Consider the following 18,919-nt stretch of genomic DNA (forward strand, 5'->3'; position numbering starts at 1 on the left):
GGGATAAGTCGATTACATCGACCCCAGTGTTCAACTGGTACTTGTTTTATCGACCCCAAAAGGATGAAAGGCACAGTCAGCCATGACAGAATTTGAACTCGGAACATAGACACAAATGAGATGCCACTAATTGTTTTACCTAGCATGCTACCAGTTCTGCCAGCTCACTGCCTTGTTTACCTTTAATAATGACTGCTTACATTAACCCAATGCTTCAAAATCCCACATGAAAGGTATAGTTGACTGAGCAGATCACACCCAGATTATAAATATTTGAAGGGCACGCAAAAGCACCATCCGTTCGTGGCCGTTGCCAGCCTCACCTGGCCCCCGTGCCGGTGGCACGTAAAAAGCACCATCCGTCCGTGGCCGTTTGCCAGCTCCGTCTGGCACCTGTGTGGGTGGCACGTAAAAAGCACCCACTACACTCACAGAGTGGTTGGCATTAGGAAGGGCATAGAAACATTGCCAGATCAGACTGGGCTTGGTGCAGCCTTCTGGCTTCCCAGACCCCAGTTGAACCGTCCAACCCATGCCAGCATGGAAAGCGGATGCTAAACGATGATGATGATGATGATGAAGCTGAGTCTAGAGGAATGGAAAATATTGATAAACTCTGAAGATAAATGGAATGAAAAATACAGAAAACTGCTTTACAGTTTTTGCCAAATCATATGGTAAAAGTGATAAAGTTTATAAAGGAAGCTTGAAATGATTGAATACCAGTACAGAAAAATAAAAATGAACAAAAAGAAAAAAAAAACCTTTACAGTACTTTTTTTTTTATTCACAAAAAAAAAAAAAAAAAATTATATATACATATATCAGTTCCATTCTTCACTTGCATCCAAATGGAAAGACAAAAACAATTTAAAATTGAATACCCTTTTTTTTTATTTCGTACTTTTCATTGTATTTTTTTAATATTTTGTTTTTTAGAAAAGAAATTAAATAAACCATGATTAAAATAACTTTCCACGCAAATCAGGTGTACATAATGATCAGAGCTTTCAAAAGTCAGTGTTTAGATGGACCGAGTCTTGTTGATAAATCAACTTAAATAATAACAAATGTTTAAAAAAAAAGTAGTATGGGGAAGTGGGGAAATCAACAAAGAAAAGCAAACTTTTTTCGTACTAGGGGTATCTAGAGTTGATTGAAACAAATCACAACTAAGCAGATATTTTTTTTTTCTACATCAGGACACACAGTTAGTTTCAACCATTCAAGCACACAAAGTGTTTAGACAAATATATGTTAATTATATTTGAAAGACTATAAGAGTAGCTATTTTCCTCTTTTTTTTCATTTTAAATAATTTCGATAGCTGCTATTTCCTGTCATGCAATAAAAAAAATATAAGTGTTTTGGGCCGTTTAATACAATGTAAAATCAGAAGTTGTATATACACTCAAATACACATACATACACACATACTCGTGTATGTGTGTGTATGTATGTATGTGTGCAATTACACAAACACACAATATACATATATATATATATGTCTTTATACATACAAACACATAAGTAAACTTACTTAAAAATATGTAAATATATAATTAAATTTAAGTTTCTTTCAGAGAAGAGAAATGCTGTTACATGCTAAAACTGAAAGAAAATCTATCCATTATATAATTGAAATTCAGAAATTTGTGATAGTAAAAATTTCTAGATTATTGCTTAAATAGTTCATGTTTTGATCAATAATAAATCCATATAGTTTGTGTGTGTGAAGGCATGTGGCCTAATGGGTAGAGTATTGCACTTGTGAATGCAAGATCATGGTCTGAATACCCAGACTGGCAGTGCACTGTGCTCTTGAGCAAAACACTTCATTTTACATTGCTGCAGTCCGCTCAGCTGTAAATGGGTACCCTGCACCATTCAAGAGGTATGTTGGCCTGTCTTTCCTAGCCAGCAGGGTGGCATCATTTGAAAGCTCCAACAATGCAAGGAAATGTATTGTGGCCAGTGGTGTATAACAATTTTCATTAGTCCAGTTGATAGTGATGATACACACACATTTGGCCAAGATGCCATTGACCTCAGAATCTTTACTTCTTATACATAATTCTAACAGTGACATCATGCCTAAGAATGTTGAAACTGTTAATAATTAATTAGAGAATTATAGTGATAAAACTATATCATAAAACAGGAAAACAATGATTTTCATTGCCCATGAAATTCAAAGTATTAAATTCATCCAATCTAGTTCATACAAAATAGTTATCAAAAGTTTAATTTAGAAGAAAACTTAAAACCTAAAACTTTAGTGTTAAAAAAATATTTTAAAATTATGCATCAAACATTAAAAAAACTTATTAAAAAGCAATGATAAAACAAACATGCATACATGTATGTATCTGTTTTAGTAATTTTTTTTATATATGTATATGTGTGTATACATTCAAAACAAAAAAAAATATTAGTATATAATTCTGATAAAATTTTAATTAAGTTGATATAAAAACTATAAGTAGTAATATCAATTCTTTTTCGTTTTTTAAATTTTTTTTTTTTCAAACTAACTTTATTTGAATGCGATCTACTTGCTTTTCATCAACAGAGAGTCAGTAGCAGAAGCTGTGTGAAATAGAATTTTAGTTTTTAATTAGAAAATTATTTAATAGTTACATGAAAACCCATAATTATATCTCGAGGTTTAGACAATGCTAAATATTGGACTACTAATTTTAGAGCTAATACAATACTATTATTGCATCTGGAAAAAAAATGAGTAAACATAGGTTTTAAATCTAAACTATAGAGAGCTTTTTGATACAACAACAACAGTTAACTGGTTTATTTCAAAATGCTTTGAAAAGTGCCCAATGACTAACTATTTACATGGATTTTCTATAGTGATTTAGCCGACAAAAACTAACTACAACTTTCTAAGGTATTATCTCATTTATTAAAGGAATTACAAATTCACCGATATTCATGACTGCATTTATTTTAGAATCTTAATTTAAATTTCAAAATTGTAGCTGACAAAAATCGTGATGAACTTTTCTTTACCAATTAGTAAATACAATGAACAAACAGTCTTTAGAATAATGTAAGAGAATATACTGTCAGGCTCAAACATATATATAGATATCTTTTTTTTTTCTTTTTTTTTATGGTGATGAAGAATACGACCAACATAAATTTACAAGGTTAAAACAGTCTCAAATTCAAATTTACTATATGAAAAAAAAAATTAAAATTCCCATTCTTACAAGACGCAAAACGGTATGTATCTGAGTTAACTTGTTTATGATTTCAAAATTAGTCAACAGACTAATTTAACAATTAAGTTACTAACAGGATTGTAAAGATGTAATGTACATTCACTAATGCCAATCAATTAATTTGAAAACTAAATTGTATCCTCAATCAAAAATGCACACACACATACACGCACACGTGCAGACACACACACAGAGCAACCCTTAAAATATACCAAATAAAATATTGCAAACAATATCTTAAACTGAAAATATTCAGACTGAAAGAAAACATCATTTATGAAATAATGCTGAGATCAGAATATATAATGGTACACATTTTAAACATTATTCATTCTTATTTTAATAAGATGAACACCATAATGTCAGAAGAGATCAGCATATATCAGAATTTCACATAAGTAGTTATTTTTATTTCCATAACTTTATAACCTAATAACTTAAACCATCTTCTTAGAAGGATACTAAGATGGGAACGAAAGACTCTTACTACCTCAATAATACTTGGCTTTGATTTATAAAGGAATTAAAATTGATGTTGATCTCTCTTGAAAGATTTCCCTTTTTCTTAATATCAATAAAATAATAACCATTTTGATCAAATAATAGCAGCGAAAGAGTTTAAAAGTTGATATAATTACCAAAGATGGAAAATATGGGGCATAAAATTAGGAACAATAAAACCATGAAGAAGGCTGAAACAATCCCTCAGGAAAACCACAAAAACTGACATGCTTTGATATTTATAAAATTAAGTAGAATATCTGAGATAAACAAAAGCAAAATATATATAGTCTTGAAAAGTAAAGATAAAACATTGCTCTAGATAAGGAAATTATATTTCAGTTACAGTTGGACTGTTCCACTTTTCTTTTATTGAATTTTCTAACTTCTCTTAAAAATAAACACCTTGAAACTATAACCATGTGTGAGTGTGGTGTGTGTCTGTGTACATATAATTTTTACAAGGAAAAGGTTGACAGTAACTTCAAAGTTTTAGTTTGCTTACCTAGATTACAGTGGACAAGCTGAAACATCGAAATTACTACCAACCTTTTCCTTGTAAAAAATCAATAAACCTGAATCTACTAAACTGTACTGAGTAAGTCTTCAGTTTAATGTTAAACTGTTTTTGTATAACTTGACATAAAAAATGAAAATTAATATATAATTTTAAAAAAACAGTGACAAGTTTCATACCATGGAGAGGCATATTTGAATAAGCCACTCCAAGGCAAAACTTGTGACAGTAAATTTTTCTTATAAATAAATAAAAAAAAATTAACTATCTGTATCAAGTTCTCTATCAGATGATAACATTAATTAGTATCAATGTATCCCACAGTATGTATTTCATTTGAAGTATTTCAAAGTCAAATTCAAGTGATTCTATTATACCTATGCTTTAATCAAATTCTATGTATAAAAATAACAATTTACTTCACTTTCCATCGTTTGATTACTGATGGTGCAGTGGGTGGGTACCAGAAAACAATTGACCACATTTGTGTCAAGCTGTCCAATCTTAGCCACAGATGTTGACTGGATATCAAAACAGGTTAGAAAATATGTAGACATTTAGTAAAAACTGCTATTCGTAACAATACACTGATTTAAGTCCAAGAAAACTAGTATGAAAATTAACACAAACAGCCAATATCATTGAAGACTGAATTTAGAAAGCATGTCTTTTGATCAATATATCCAACTCCCCTGACAAAATTTGGAGTTGAGAGACTCAAGATAGAACCTAGAAGTAGATGTAAAATAGATGCGTATGGGATTATAAATAGAAATTAAACTCATGAAAATAAGAGTATTAAGAATTAGTAAAATTAAATATAAGTAAAAACAAGGTTCCAAATGTCATATAAGCATTCTAAAAAAAAAAATGATGAAACTAAGCATCGTACACACTATGGAAGAATCTCTACAAACAACACATCTAGCACACTTAGAGAAAACAACACTGCATGCACTAAAGTTGAATCAAAATTTTAAAAGAGAGATATTTTTTTTATTGAGGTACAAGGCTTATGTCCAAAAGAAGAGCATGGTCAATTCCATTTGTATATTTTATGAATCTGGAAGAATGAAAGGCAAAGCTAAATTAGGCAAGATTTTGAAGAATTAATCTAAATATCATAAAGTACTTAATCCTGTGCTCCACTAATTTTTTCTTAAATAGGCACAAAGCAGAAACTTTGAAGTAGTTGGAGTAGTAGACTATATTGACCCCATCATTACCTGACTGGTATTTATTTTACTGACACTGGAAGGATTTAAGGCAAAATTGACCTCAGAAGATGGAACTCAAACAAATACTGCAAAGCATTTTGTCTGGTGTTCTTATGATTGCTAATTCAATAATAATAATAGTAACAATTCTTATTCAGCAGAAATTTATTTTTTGCTGGTTGAGGGAACAATTGATTATATCATCTGAATGATGGAAGGCAAAATTGATATTGGCATGAATACTGTGTAGAAAAGAACTTTGAAAGAAGAAACAGAGGCCCTCCAGCCATCATGTATAAATTAGTCTAAAAGTGTATAAATTCTTTGATATCAACATTCAATAAAACCAAAATGTTAGAGGGTTAAGCAACCAGATGATGCTAGCATAGACAAGAGAATCAACATTGTAATTCCTGGGAGTAACAGAGCGAAAAGGAAAAAAAAAATACCAAAAAAATTAAGTACTAACGCCTCAAGTCTGAGATAGCAGCTATATAATTGCTGAAATAGATGTAATACCAGTAGTGTTAGGAACAGTATTATGTACTAGGTTAGACAAACAGTTAATCAAGATAAAAATTAGAATGGAATATCTCAAAACTACTTAGAAATGGCTAGAATATTAGAGATCTAGTGTAAGTGTCAAATTAAAACAGCATAAAATGCATTAAAGACAATATTATGAATTGTAATTCACTGCTTCATACAAACACTCTCTAGTATAAATGTTAAAACTAAGAAAGGATAATAGTAATAAGGAATCATTTCTATTGATTAAGAAAACTTCAATATTTTTGAAAGAGGAGAAAGAGGAACAGACCCCCCCATAATTATCAAGGTATTATTTTGTATTCTACTTTGTTTAAATGAGAATTAGTTCTAACATGGCACAAAGCCAGAAACTTCTGGAGAAGAGAACAATTGATTATATAAATACCAGTACATGACTGGTACTCGTTTTATTGAGCCCGGAAGGATGAAAGGCAAAGTTAATCACGGCAGGATTTGCACTCAGAACATAAAGGGCTGTGACTAAATACTGCAAAGTATTTTCTTTGACACTAACAATTCTGCCATCCAATGTCCTACTTTGTTTAAATACAAATACAACCATTGTAAAAAACATAATTTTTAAAATATTAAAACATAATTCATTTTCATATAAAACAACAAATGATTTCTGAGCTTACTTCATAATGTTTTGCAACATTTGAGAATTTGAGAGAAAAAACAATTATGCACATACACTTCCACACAAAGATGACGGTGAATAGTTCTAAACTTCTGAGTAATTTTGTTCTATAATATGTGAATAGAACTCGAATAGAAATTTTTATGACTAATGCAAGTCATGTCCCTTTACACCTGATTAGCAGCAGTATTCAAGCAGTAATTTTATATTTAACCACTGAACTTCAACTGAGTAAAGTGTACAGAAGGATTGGTTTTCAAATTTCCAAATTAATTCCTAAAATTACAGGTATTTTCGTAGAGATTGTTATAGTATTTTATTTACTTGATACCGTTAGTATTTATGTTAGTGTTACTTACAAGCTTGACTTGAATAAAATGTAATTAAATATAAAATATAATCAAATCTTTAAGCTCTAAAGGATTTAATTACTTTTTAAGAAGGCAATTGAATACAAAATAAAATTTTTACAGAACTGATTTTTTGAAAAAACAAAAATCATAAGCTATAATTATTCAAATAAATTTTATAACATAATAACATTAAGAAAAAATATATTGTAAAAAATAAACTGATAAACTAAAAAAAACTTTAAGGAAGATGAATATAAATTGTAAGCACATTCAAGCATTCAACATTAACCATGCATTAAACATTACAAAAAATTATTTAACTAACTAAATATCTTTCAGAGGACAATACATGGAAATCAAACTCAGAATCATGAAGTCCCATCAGAAATAATTTAGCCTTTTGACATTAACGAATTAATGTGTCAATAATATGCAGAGATAAATAAATAAATCTGTTAACAAAAGAAGTGATGTCTGTTAAAAGTTCAAATGAAAGAGATAAATCAATGGTTAGTACCTATTCGGTTACAGAAATATTTACATTAAAAACAAATCCGTGTGTAATATCTTTAGAAAATAAATCATTTGCGAAATGGAGTAAATTTGAAAGGGAATGGCCTGTCAGTATAAAAATCTTGATCCATTATAGAAAATTCTTCTTTCACTATTTCATCAAACAATTTTTAATCAGACAAATGTTCATGTCTTTTGAATATGTAAAAACAGGATGAAAATAACAGATCAAGATATGTTCACATTTTGCTATTAACTTAGAGATTATGTTGAATATTTTTTTTTTTATAAAGAACATAGACCACAGGAGTGGATAAAAAGCTCATCACAGTCTCTTTCAGTCACCTATGTGCATTGATTTATCAATAGCAAGCAACTTATTTTACTAACTACTGATTTTTACTAATAGCGCTGAGTAATATTATGTATATTTATTAGCTGAACACAGCGGACTAATTTTTTGATCATTTTGTTACATTCCAAAAGATATTTTCATAAATTACCATTTTCATTGTTAACGAACAGGTTAACTAATAGATGTTAAATCTAGAGAACCAATGCTGCCAATCAACTTCAGCAAATTTTATTAGTTCAAACACTAAAAATCTAAATGACACTAGTTGTAAAATTGATTTCAAATTTTTGTTGTAAAATATCTATTACAGCTGGAAAACAATTCTATATTTGAGAGAGTGAGAGTGAAACAAATTGAGGAGGAAGAATCATCTAATGAATAGTAAATTTAATCTTTTTTGTGTAAAATTTACCTTTAGAAGATCATCACAAGCCTTTATGATGAAATAGATGTATCGACATGAAAACTACGAAAGAGCTTGTCATGATAACAACCTACTCTATTGCCAATGAATTAACAGATAAAACATTCGTACAATGTTTTAAATGTATTTTGAAAACTGTGGAAAGCAGCAATATTTCTAGAAAACAATATCAATATGTATCTCTTGCTGATATAACTACTACAAAATGTTTATAAATATTCCATGGTTTTTTTTTTTTAGAACTTTTTCTGCCAGGAACAAGAGGCAACAATTAAAAATAAATACTTGAAAAAGCGTACATGATAAATATACAAAAAATATAAAATTGATTTTATAACCAATTAATTAATTATTGTTGGAGCTAAATTTTCATTGTTGGTATTTTGCATGACATTAATTAGATTAAGCATGTACATTTTCTATAAAAAATTACATAAAAATATATATGTATATATATATATATTTGGTCTGGTATGGTACAACCATATGGCAATTAACAATGAAACAAGATAAATTACGTTTACAAATTTATACACATTGATTTCAATCTATGGCAAGCCTTCCTAAGGTTCAAGTTATAGATATCTATGTAACGCTTAAAAATCTTAGTATTTGATTCCACAAAAAACGTTTAAAAGAAAACTGTTGGCTGCTTAATAATTTAATTTCTTTTCCTACGTAGCAGTTTGAAGTTAATCTATAATCTAATGATCTCAATAATATTAGTTGCTATTACCGTTGAGTGTAGAAAAAACCAGCAACTATATCTCAAATATGAAATATTTCCAACAATATAAATATGTAAATCAAGTGATTAGATCTACTTGATAACAGCAATATCACACTGAATTAGTTGAGAACACAGGCGCACAATAATTGTTCATTCATACGTTTTACATGCACACAAACAATATTTTACAAACGTGCATGTAAGAAAACGATGCTAAAGTATGCAATCTCCCTGACATGTTTATCTGTGGGTGTGTATATGTATGTGAATGGAGGATTGTGTGTGTGTGTGTGTACACTAATGTATGTATATACGGATGCACATACACACACAGATATACACACATTTTATGTTTATAAAAGATGATTTGTCTGATAAACTATAAATGTTCTATTTTTTTTTATTAATTTTTTTTTTTTTTTTTGTAATTATTAAATAATACTCTCACCCAATGAAATTAAAAGATAAAAATTGCATGCTAAAACATACAACTCAACAGTGACTGGGTCATTTCTTTAAATTTGACAGTTTCAATGCTAGTGAGCACATTTGTAATTCTGGGCATTCCAGGATGAATTTGTTCTGACAATTCTGAAGGCAACCTAGAGACCAACTCTTTAATATATATATTTTTTTTATCTTTGTAGAACAGATGATACTCACCAAGCAGAGCAAACTCTGGGGATATGACTCAGTCAACCTGCCTACTGGCAAGGTAGCAAATGTAATAATATAAACATTAGTTTGACAGATCAAGGATTACATGAAAATGGATTTATGGACTAATGATCTTGTTTATCAATCCCCAGTTGTTACCCTAGGCTTTTTTTCAGCTGATGGTTGATCGTCGTGATCTGTGACATTGATAGGGTGATGGAGGACGGGATGTAATGAGGGAGATGGATTGTGATGATTTGGAGACAGATGTGGAACAACTGTTTGTAAGCGATGAGTGGATATATTTGGGGATGTTGAATCTCGAGGTGGTGTGACTGGTTCACTTTTGATTTTTCCACTTTCCGTTGTATGAATTGAGCTTTAAAAAGAAAAAAAGAAAATTACATGAGTAATGATTAAAAAAAAAAGGTCTATAAAATACATCTTTAAGCGAAAGACTAATTGCTATGAGGCACTGACATTTTTTTTTAAATAAAAAGGAAATATTTTCACATATACTCTTTTTTTTTTTTTTACTTTTTTCAGTCATTTGACTGCGGCCATGCTGGAGCACCGCCTTTTAATCGAGCAAATCAACCCCGGGACTTATTCTTTTGTAAGCCCAGTACTTATTCTATCGGTCTCTTTTGCCGAACCACTAAGTAACGGGGACATAAACACACCAGCATCGGTTGTCAAGCAATGCTAGGGGACAAACACAGACACACAAACACACGCACGCATATATATATACACATATATACGACGGGCTTCTTTCAGTTTCCGTCTACCAAATCCACTCACAAGGCTTTGGTCGGCCCGAGGCTATAGTAGAAGACACTTGCCCAAGGTGCCACGAAGTGGGACTGAACCCGGAACCATGTGGTTGGTAAACAAGCTACTTACCACACAGCCACTCCTGCGCCTATATATATTTACTTAATTTAGGTTACAAGGTTTTTATACCAGAAAAATTACATAAATAATTGGATAAGTGATTTACATTATTGGATTAATCTCCTTACAGTAAGTGCTCAGCAAAACATAGTATTCTGAAGACTCTTGGGAGTCAAATGGTGTGAGAGATGAAGAAATAATAAAGAGTAGACAGTTTGACCTTGAGTAAAATCGAATAATCCAAAGTACAAAAGGAAAGGGAAAACTTACACCTGAGAACAATGCAGAAAGAAAAAGAAAATCATAACTAAAGAGAAGCTGTAAGTGAAGCATAAGAGAGACTGGTAAGAATTGAAAGAGGCCCTTTCTTTTCAGTTGTGTTAGAGGCAGTGACAGCCAGCACATAGCAATAAAATGTAAGTGGTATGTATTTTCAACTACACTTGGACATAAACAAACAAATATGTGTTGACTGAATAAAAAAAAAATTTTCTGAAGATGATGATGATTCATTTGACTATATAGACAAGAAAAATTTGAAAAACATTGTTACCTGGCAGATAGTTGTAGACTTGGACCATGAGCTGAACCTTGAGTCGCCCATTGGGTTAGAAACGTTTTGTTGCTACCTATGAAACCAGCTAAGTCTGCACTGAACTGGGCATCATCTAAAATATTTTTTAAAATATACAAAAGTAAATGATTATTTGGAAACAGTTCACCACATTCTACTTAACCCTTTATCATATTTGATAGAATTCATAATGGTAAAAAAATTAAATAAATCATACCCATAACTGTTTTTAGTATTGATACACTATCTTTGTACATTGTAGGATACAATTAAAAGGTTTGGAGTTGGGAAGAGCACCTAGCCATTAAATACTACCTCAAAAATCCCATCCAACCTATTCCAACACAGAAATAGGGAGGTGGTGGTGATGATGATAATCCTATAACTTAACTTTTACAAAAGCTTGGAAATAGTAGTTGTGATACCTGTGCCGGTGGCACATAAAAAGCACCATCCGAACGTGGCCGTTGCCAGCGCCACCACGGCTGGCTTCTGTGCCGGTAGCACATAAAAAGCACCATCCGAACGTGGCCAATGCCAGCGCCGCCTTGGCTGGCTTCCGTGCCGGTGGCACGTTAAAAGCACCAACCGATCGTGGCCGATGCCGGACTCCCCTGGCACCTGTGCAGGTGGCACGTAAAAAGCACCCACTACACTCATGGAGTGGTTGGCATTAGGAAGGGCATCCAGCTGTAGAAACACTACCAGATCAGACTGGAGCCTGGTGCAGCCCCTGGCTTCCCAGACCCCGGTCGAACCGTCCAACCCGTGCTAGTGCGGAAAACGGACGTTAAACGATGATGATGATTTTTAATTACATATTTTTCCTAATATTTATAAAAAAGGGATAAATATTTAATAAATACAAGACCAAAAATTTCATTTAAATCAAGAGTCATCATTTTTTATGTTTGTTTTCTTCATGCTTGCATGGGTTGGACAGGTCGTCCACACTTATCTCCAATACAAGGTTTAGCCTCCTACTCCATACCTCCTTCTTCTGAAGGTTCTTTCTATTTGGAGTGCTTGGAACTTCTTTGAGTGTATGTCATCCTCCTTACAAACACATCACATGCCCTTTCTTGCACACAGTTGATTCCATTTATACCCAGTGTTTCTCTCTGGCCACAAGCTCTGTTATTTATGAACACTAACATTACACATCCATTAACGCATGCTCGCTTAATTTCTTTTCACTGTTTACACATTCCCAACAATGAAATGCAGATATGTTTAATGAAATTGATACAGTTTAAAAAAAAAAAAAAAGATTAGCATAACCACATAAAGAATTCAGTATTAAAGAATGAAAGGTTCTAATTACCTGCTAACTGGGACGGATTAGTCATTGTACTTCCAGGTGTGGCTACAGATACGACAGGTGTATCCAGGGCACTCAAGCCTCCACGAATATTCTTCAAAGAAATGTTACAAAAATGTTATCAAAAATAAAATATGTAACCTTTAAGCAGCAATAAATATATGTAAACTTAAGTCATGCATGTCAACATCTGTACAAAGATAATGGATGGAGACTTTTTTCATTCATTATAATCCTTAATTATGACAAATAATTTCATCATTGACACTCATTTGTTTTATACATTGCACCATTATTTTGCAAACATATAAGGTATACTAAATTTACACACACACACTATATATATATATATATATATATATATATATATATATATATAGAGAGAGAGAGAGAGAGAGAGAGAGAGAGAGAGAGAGAGAGTTGTAGAATGATTTAGCAATATATGCCAATTTCTTGTACACTAATTGTTTATACTTTCTAACATTTTCATACATACTGTCTTTGTTGGCATGACTTTTTAAGCAAAATTATATTTCTCCATGAATGTATAGTCATAGCTGATGCCACTCTCAATGAAGAAATAAAGGTCTCTATTTTCAGTTCAGAAAACTAAGGGTTGGAACATATCTGTTTAGTAACTATTTTATTATCTTTCACAGGTGTGGTCCCAGGAATTTTTCGAAGGGAGGTCACAAGGTCAGAAGGGAATACAATTCCAGGAGAAATGGGCATAATAATATTATTTAGAAAGGCACACTTCTTTTCTCTTTGCCCTTCAGCTCCCACCCCACCTTCAAATAGTAGTACTAACCTGAATTTAACTAGCAAGATTCTACTAAGACTTTTGTTAATTACAAATTCCAGCTTGACTATTAAAAATGCTGCAATAAACTTAATAGAAAGACTGCAATAGCCAAAAGCATATTTTATCTCTTTCAAGCACTTATAAATATTAAGCATGTAGGTTAAATAGGTTAGCAAACACCTGTCTTTTTAAAACTCCACATCAACTCTGATCAAGCACCAGTAATCTTTAGAAAGAATTTTGTACCATACAAATGCACTAGTAATACAATCAAATTTGAAAAGCATTCATTTGAAGAAAACACTTTCTTTTCTTTTTACAGAGGAGGTAAAGAATTTTCAAGTCGACTTAACCCTTTAGTGTTCTGATTATTCTATCAAACATAATGCTTATTGATTCACATTGATTTGAATTAATCATGCATTATCTCATATCTTCAAGATCTTGATGGTGTAATTACTTAATGTAGAATAACATTGTAGGGTAGGTGTGAGGGCCTGGATCTGGTCAGTTTGAACATAAAACAGATTAGCTATTTTGGCCGGATATGGCCGGTTTTAATACCAAAGGGTTAAAGAATGAGAAATAATTCAAAATACTCACAATATCATTGGTTAACTTTGGCGGTATGAGTATTCTTAAATCTGGTCTAGATTTAGTTTGTAGTAAATGTCCTGCACTGGTAGTACTTAAGTCAGTAACATCTTTATTGTTAACCAATGTAGTAACTAAAGATGGACCAGGTGAAGAATGTGCTCCAGGAGAATTGCTGTCTTCTGTGGCTTGGGATGGTATCTGTAGAGAACGAGTGGCGGTAACTGGAGAACTGGATGAATCTCCACCACTTTTTGAACCTGAATATAGCGATACTTTAAAACAGAAATAAATATCAGGCATGAGTAGATAATTCGTTTTAGTTTAAGATTCATTCTAAAATATTTCATTAAACTATTCAAATTGAAAAGGAGTTAATTCATAGAAATCACAACCACTGATTTATAATCTGTATTGTCATTTGCTCTTCCATACAAATATGACTCAGAACATTCTGATATTACTATGCAATAGCACGTCAATAATTTGGTTAAAAAGAAAAATATTGCTAAACAGAAGAATGTCTACCTTCAAATATGCACAAAAATATAAAAATTATTAACCAAAGAATACTCTAAATGAATAGCATAAAGTAATATAAATGCATCAAGTTGTTGGCACAAATGAACCAAAAACGTTTATCACACAATATAATACAGCCCTAAATGAAAAAAAAAGCATTATTTATATTTTTCTTACATCTGATTTCCATGTTAGCATGGCTTGGACATTTAGATAGGATCCAATGAGTCAGAGACCATGTCTTGCTCCAGTGTCTCAGTTTCGGCAAAGTTTTTATACCTAGAATGCCTTCCTAATTAATGTTAATTACTTTACTGTATTGGGTGCATTTTTAATGGCACCAATACCTCACAATTTTTCTAAAATAACTGAACTGCATCATTAAACACTTTTCCAAATGTAAACATAAATTTGCAAAATAATTTTATTTTTACCTGATGTGGAAGGCACAGGACTGTAGCTAGCTGGTATTGCAGAAATTGTAGACTGACCATTCTGATTAGAAGGTAACAAAAGAACTGTATTTTGACCAGTTGCAGCCGACACAGATGAAGCTGCCTGAGAACTGTTTATACCAGAATTAGGGATTGAGAAGTTACCAACAGGTACAGAAGCAGGAACTGAAGGATAAGACGTCACTGAAGTTGGAGTCTGTTGCTGAAAGAAGATGACAGTCAAATTAAAAATCACAAAAATTAGAAGCAATGATATAATTAGTAGGTTATAGAAAACTAATAACTATAGAAAAAAGAGATAATGAGGGACAGGCCTTTCTCTCAACTGATACCAGATTAGTCCAGCTAACTTAACCCAGAAAGGACCATATCTGTTCTCTCATTAAGTAAACTGTAAAAGAAACAAAGCCTTCAACAGGATATGAACTCATGATCTAGCAGTTTGAAACTGTATTTTAACCATGTTTCCTCTACATGAATTAATCATCATCATTTAACGCCCACGTTCCATGCTAGCATGGGTTGGACAATTTGAGTGAGGACTGGCGAACCAGATGGCTGCACCAGGCTCCAATCTGATCTGGCAGAGTTTCTACAGCCTGATGCCCTTCCTAACGCCAACCACTCTGAGAGTGTAGTGGGTGCTTTTACGTGCCACCAGTCTGGTGGTACAGGCAACGGCCACGATCAAATGGTGTCTTTTATGTGCCACCTGCACAGCAGTCAGTCCAGTGGCACTGGCAATGACCTCACTCGAATGTTTTGTTCACGTGTCACCAGCACAAGTGCCAGTAGGGCGACGCAGGTAACGATCATGTTAAGTCAAAATATAAATCAAGTACAAACACACAAATTAGGTACAATCAGAAATAAAAGATGATAAATGTAGGAATGCTACAGAACATTAATAGATAATGAAAAAGAGTTCATTTTCTTTTCTATCAAATTTAAATAACTTGAAAAAGAATTAATGATAAAAGTATGGCAAAAAATACTTGAAACCTGGTTAAAGGACATCTTGCAATATTAAATTACATCATCATCATCGTTTAACGTCTGTTCTCCATGCTAGCATGGGTTGGACGGTTCGACCGGGGATCTGGGAAGCCAGAAGGCTGCACCAGGCTCCAGTCTTATCTGGCAATGTTTCTACAGCTGGATGCCCTTCCTAACGCCAACCACTCCATGAGTGTAGTGGGTGCTTTTTACGTGCCACCCGCACAGGTGCCAGGCGAGGCTGGCAACGGCCACGGTCGGATTGGTGCATTTTACGTGCCACCGGCACGAAAGCCAGTCGAGGCGGCACTGGCATCGGCCACGATTCGGATGGTGGTATTAAATTTACAATTAATTTAAAATTTACAATTAAATTAAATCAAATTTTTGAAAGGATACCAACCGGTGGTTGCTGCATAACTCTAGCATACTCAGCATCAATTCGTTTATAGCTTTCCATTGTGTGAGGAGTCAGCACATATTCATCTTCTTGGTCAGGACTATCATTGCCTTTGTCTTTCTTATTTAAAAGCTAAAGCAGAACCAACAAAATTATTTTTATTACTATGGAAAAACCAGTATTTTTCTAATATTAGCTTGGAAATAATCAAATGAAATATTCAATTATATTTTTTTCCTTTCAAAGAAAACATCAATATAACATTATTGTTGTTGTTGTTGTTACGTTTTGGCTTTGCTTTAATTTTATACAAGCTGCACCCAGGAATTTAAGTAAAATAATAACTAGCGGGACCAGTGGAAAATTCCAAAGAACGATGAAGATTAAGAGAAGCTATTTCAGAAAGAAAGGAGGATTTGCATTTTTATTTTGCTAAGTTATTTCACTTCCTGTCATAATATCTTATATAATTTTAAAATTTCCCTCTGCTAAGCACTTTATATTTCTTTTTCTCTCTACCCCTTCAACAAACTTCTTAACTATGTAATTCCCCTCTTCATATCTGTAATATTTCTCTTTCTCTTCACCACTCACTTCCACTAACCATATGAGTTACAGCATAATGCATCAGCTGGCTTTCTGCTCTCTCACTTACTCTCACTATCTCCTCAAAAGCGTAAAGTGTGAACAAACAGATAGAGGAGTACTATAGATTAATTAAAAAAAACATCCTTTTCAGTAACAAAGCTTATTTCATTTCCTTGCTGTTGATGTATCTCAACTCTGACAATATCTGCCGCTTTCTCTCTCTCTCAATGTAACTGCCTCCTCTGTCCATCTCTCTGTATCTCTCTTTCTTTAACTTCACCACCAGAACATCATCCTCTGCTAAATATTGTATCCTAAACATATCTCTTTCTCTCTATCTTTCCCTCCCCACCCTACAACACATTAACACTTCTCTCTCCCTTCAACTAACGACATGATGCATTTGGCTTTATTATACATCTTTCTCTACTTCTTTTTTCTCTCTACTCACACACCTCCCTCCCCACCTTTAATCCACCTCACTAACTAAAGTATAACAAGTGAATGGATAAGAAGATTATTATGCAGATTGTTATAGTACACAAGAATTTTTTTGATCATTAAACAGGTGAAAATAATCTATAATTTTATATATTTTCCATTGAAATACAGCTATTCGAATTTAAAAGAACACAAAAAATACAGAGACAACAAAATAATATTTGATAACATAATTACAAATGATTCAACTATTAATTATTATCCAAGACTCGTATCCCCACCACCACCATCTGCCTATGACTATAAACTTTTAATGTGTTGAATAAGGGAGGTGGGGGAAGTTTAAGCATCAGGTTGTAACAAAAGTTCTGTCCATTTTTTTGCATTTTTTGAAGAATAATTATAAGACATGATTACATCAATCTAGCTTCTAAATGATATTAGTAGCTATTTAAATCACTAAAATATTATTTCTTCTTTCAGATGACCCAAATGTACATCCCAAGTAAAGAGCACATACAGCATGTCTTACTGTTTGAATTCTAGAAGGGAAATACAGCATGTTCAGCAGCAAGATCACTAAAGAGACACTTATGGAACTCACGGAGTATACTACACTCACGGAGTGGTTGGTGTTAGGAAGGGCATCCAGCCGTAGAAACATTGCCAGATAAGACCGGAGCCTGGTGCAGCCTTCTGGCTTCCCAGATCCCCGGTCGAACCGTCCAACCCATGCTAGCATGGAGAACGGACGTTAAACGATGATGATGATGATGATGTGGTGAATGGAAGGACATGCAGAAAATGGTTTTCACATTTTAAAAAGGATGACTTCAATTTAAAAGGTGAAACAAGTGCCCCAATTCTGAGGAATTGCAAGCTACTGTTGATGAAAATCCAACCAGCACAACTAGGGAACTGAGCAAGGAGTTTAATGTGAGTCATATGACAATCTATCGTGAAATATTAAGGCTTGTTAAAGTCTCCAAGGTTGGAAGATGGGTTCCACAAGATCTGTCAGAAAACAATCGCAAACAATGTGTAGACTGCTGTCTCATTGCATTCTCTTGAACTTCACCTTTCTTAGACAGAATCATTACTGGAGATGAGAAGTGGATTCTTTACAATAATGTGAAGTGCAAAAGACAGTGGCTCAGCCGTAATTCAAGGCCTATCCAACAGCCATAATGTATTCTGCATCCAAAGAAGATTCTTTTGAGTGTATGGTAGGACACAAGGGGGAATGTTTATTATGAGCTGTTAGATGACAATCAAATAATAACAGCTGAAGTTTACGATCAGCAGCTAAGACGTTTAAAAAAATTTTTACAGGAAAAATAGCCTTTGTTGGTAAACAGATAAGGAGTGATCCTGCAGCTTGATAATGCCAGACCCCACATTGCAAAAGTAACTAAGAATCTCCTTAAAGAATTTAACTGAGAAATTATGCTTCATCCACCATATTCTCCTGACCTTGCTCCAGCAGATTACCATCTTTTTAGAAGCTTACAGAATCATTTTGAAGGACTTCAGCTTACTTCAAGAGAACAGGTTGAAATGAAGTTTGTTTCTTTTTGCAAGTCAAAACCAAATGAATTTTATGAAAAGGGTATCAAAAACCTTAG

The 18,919-nt window shown here is 32.8% G+C and overlaps 1 protein-coding gene across 5 annotated transcripts in view; it reads right to left on the reverse strand.

The window, feature by feature from the left end:
• Positions 1 to 924: 924 nt before the first annotated feature.
• Positions 925 to 18,919, reverse strand: part of LOC115211138 (myocyte-specific enhancer factor 2A) — a 36,774-nt gene continuing 18,779 nt past the window's right edge. For 3 of the 5 annotated variants that reach the window (XM_036502566.1, XM_029780086.2, XM_036502565.1), the window contains exons 5-10: positions 16,269 to 16,397; positions 14,849 to 15,071; positions 13,902 to 14,167; positions 12,497 to 12,587; positions 11,152 to 11,266; positions 925 to 10,080 (exon numbers count right to left, since the gene is read on the reverse strand). In XM_036502566.1, coding sequence (XP_036358459.1) covers positions 9,843 to 10,080; positions 11,152 to 11,266; positions 12,497 to 12,587; positions 13,902 to 14,167; positions 14,849 to 15,071; positions 16,269 to 16,397 — 1,062 coding nt within the window. In that variant the 3' untranslated portion in view covers positions 925 to 9,842. The remainder of the gene's footprint in view (positions 10,081 to 11,151; positions 11,267 to 12,496; positions 12,588 to 13,901; positions 14,168 to 14,848; positions 15,072 to 16,268; positions 16,398 to 18,919) is intronic. The other 2 variants (XM_029780088.2, XM_029780087.2) reach the window with 1 other exon arrangement.

The sequence above is a fragment of the Octopus sinensis genome, linkage group LG4 (assembly GCF_006345805.1).
Source record: "Octopus sinensis linkage group LG4, ASM634580v1, whole genome shotgun sequence".
In the NCBI taxonomy this organism is placed as follows: domain Eukaryota; kingdom Metazoa; phylum Mollusca; class Cephalopoda; order Octopoda; family Octopodidae; genus Octopus; species Octopus sinensis.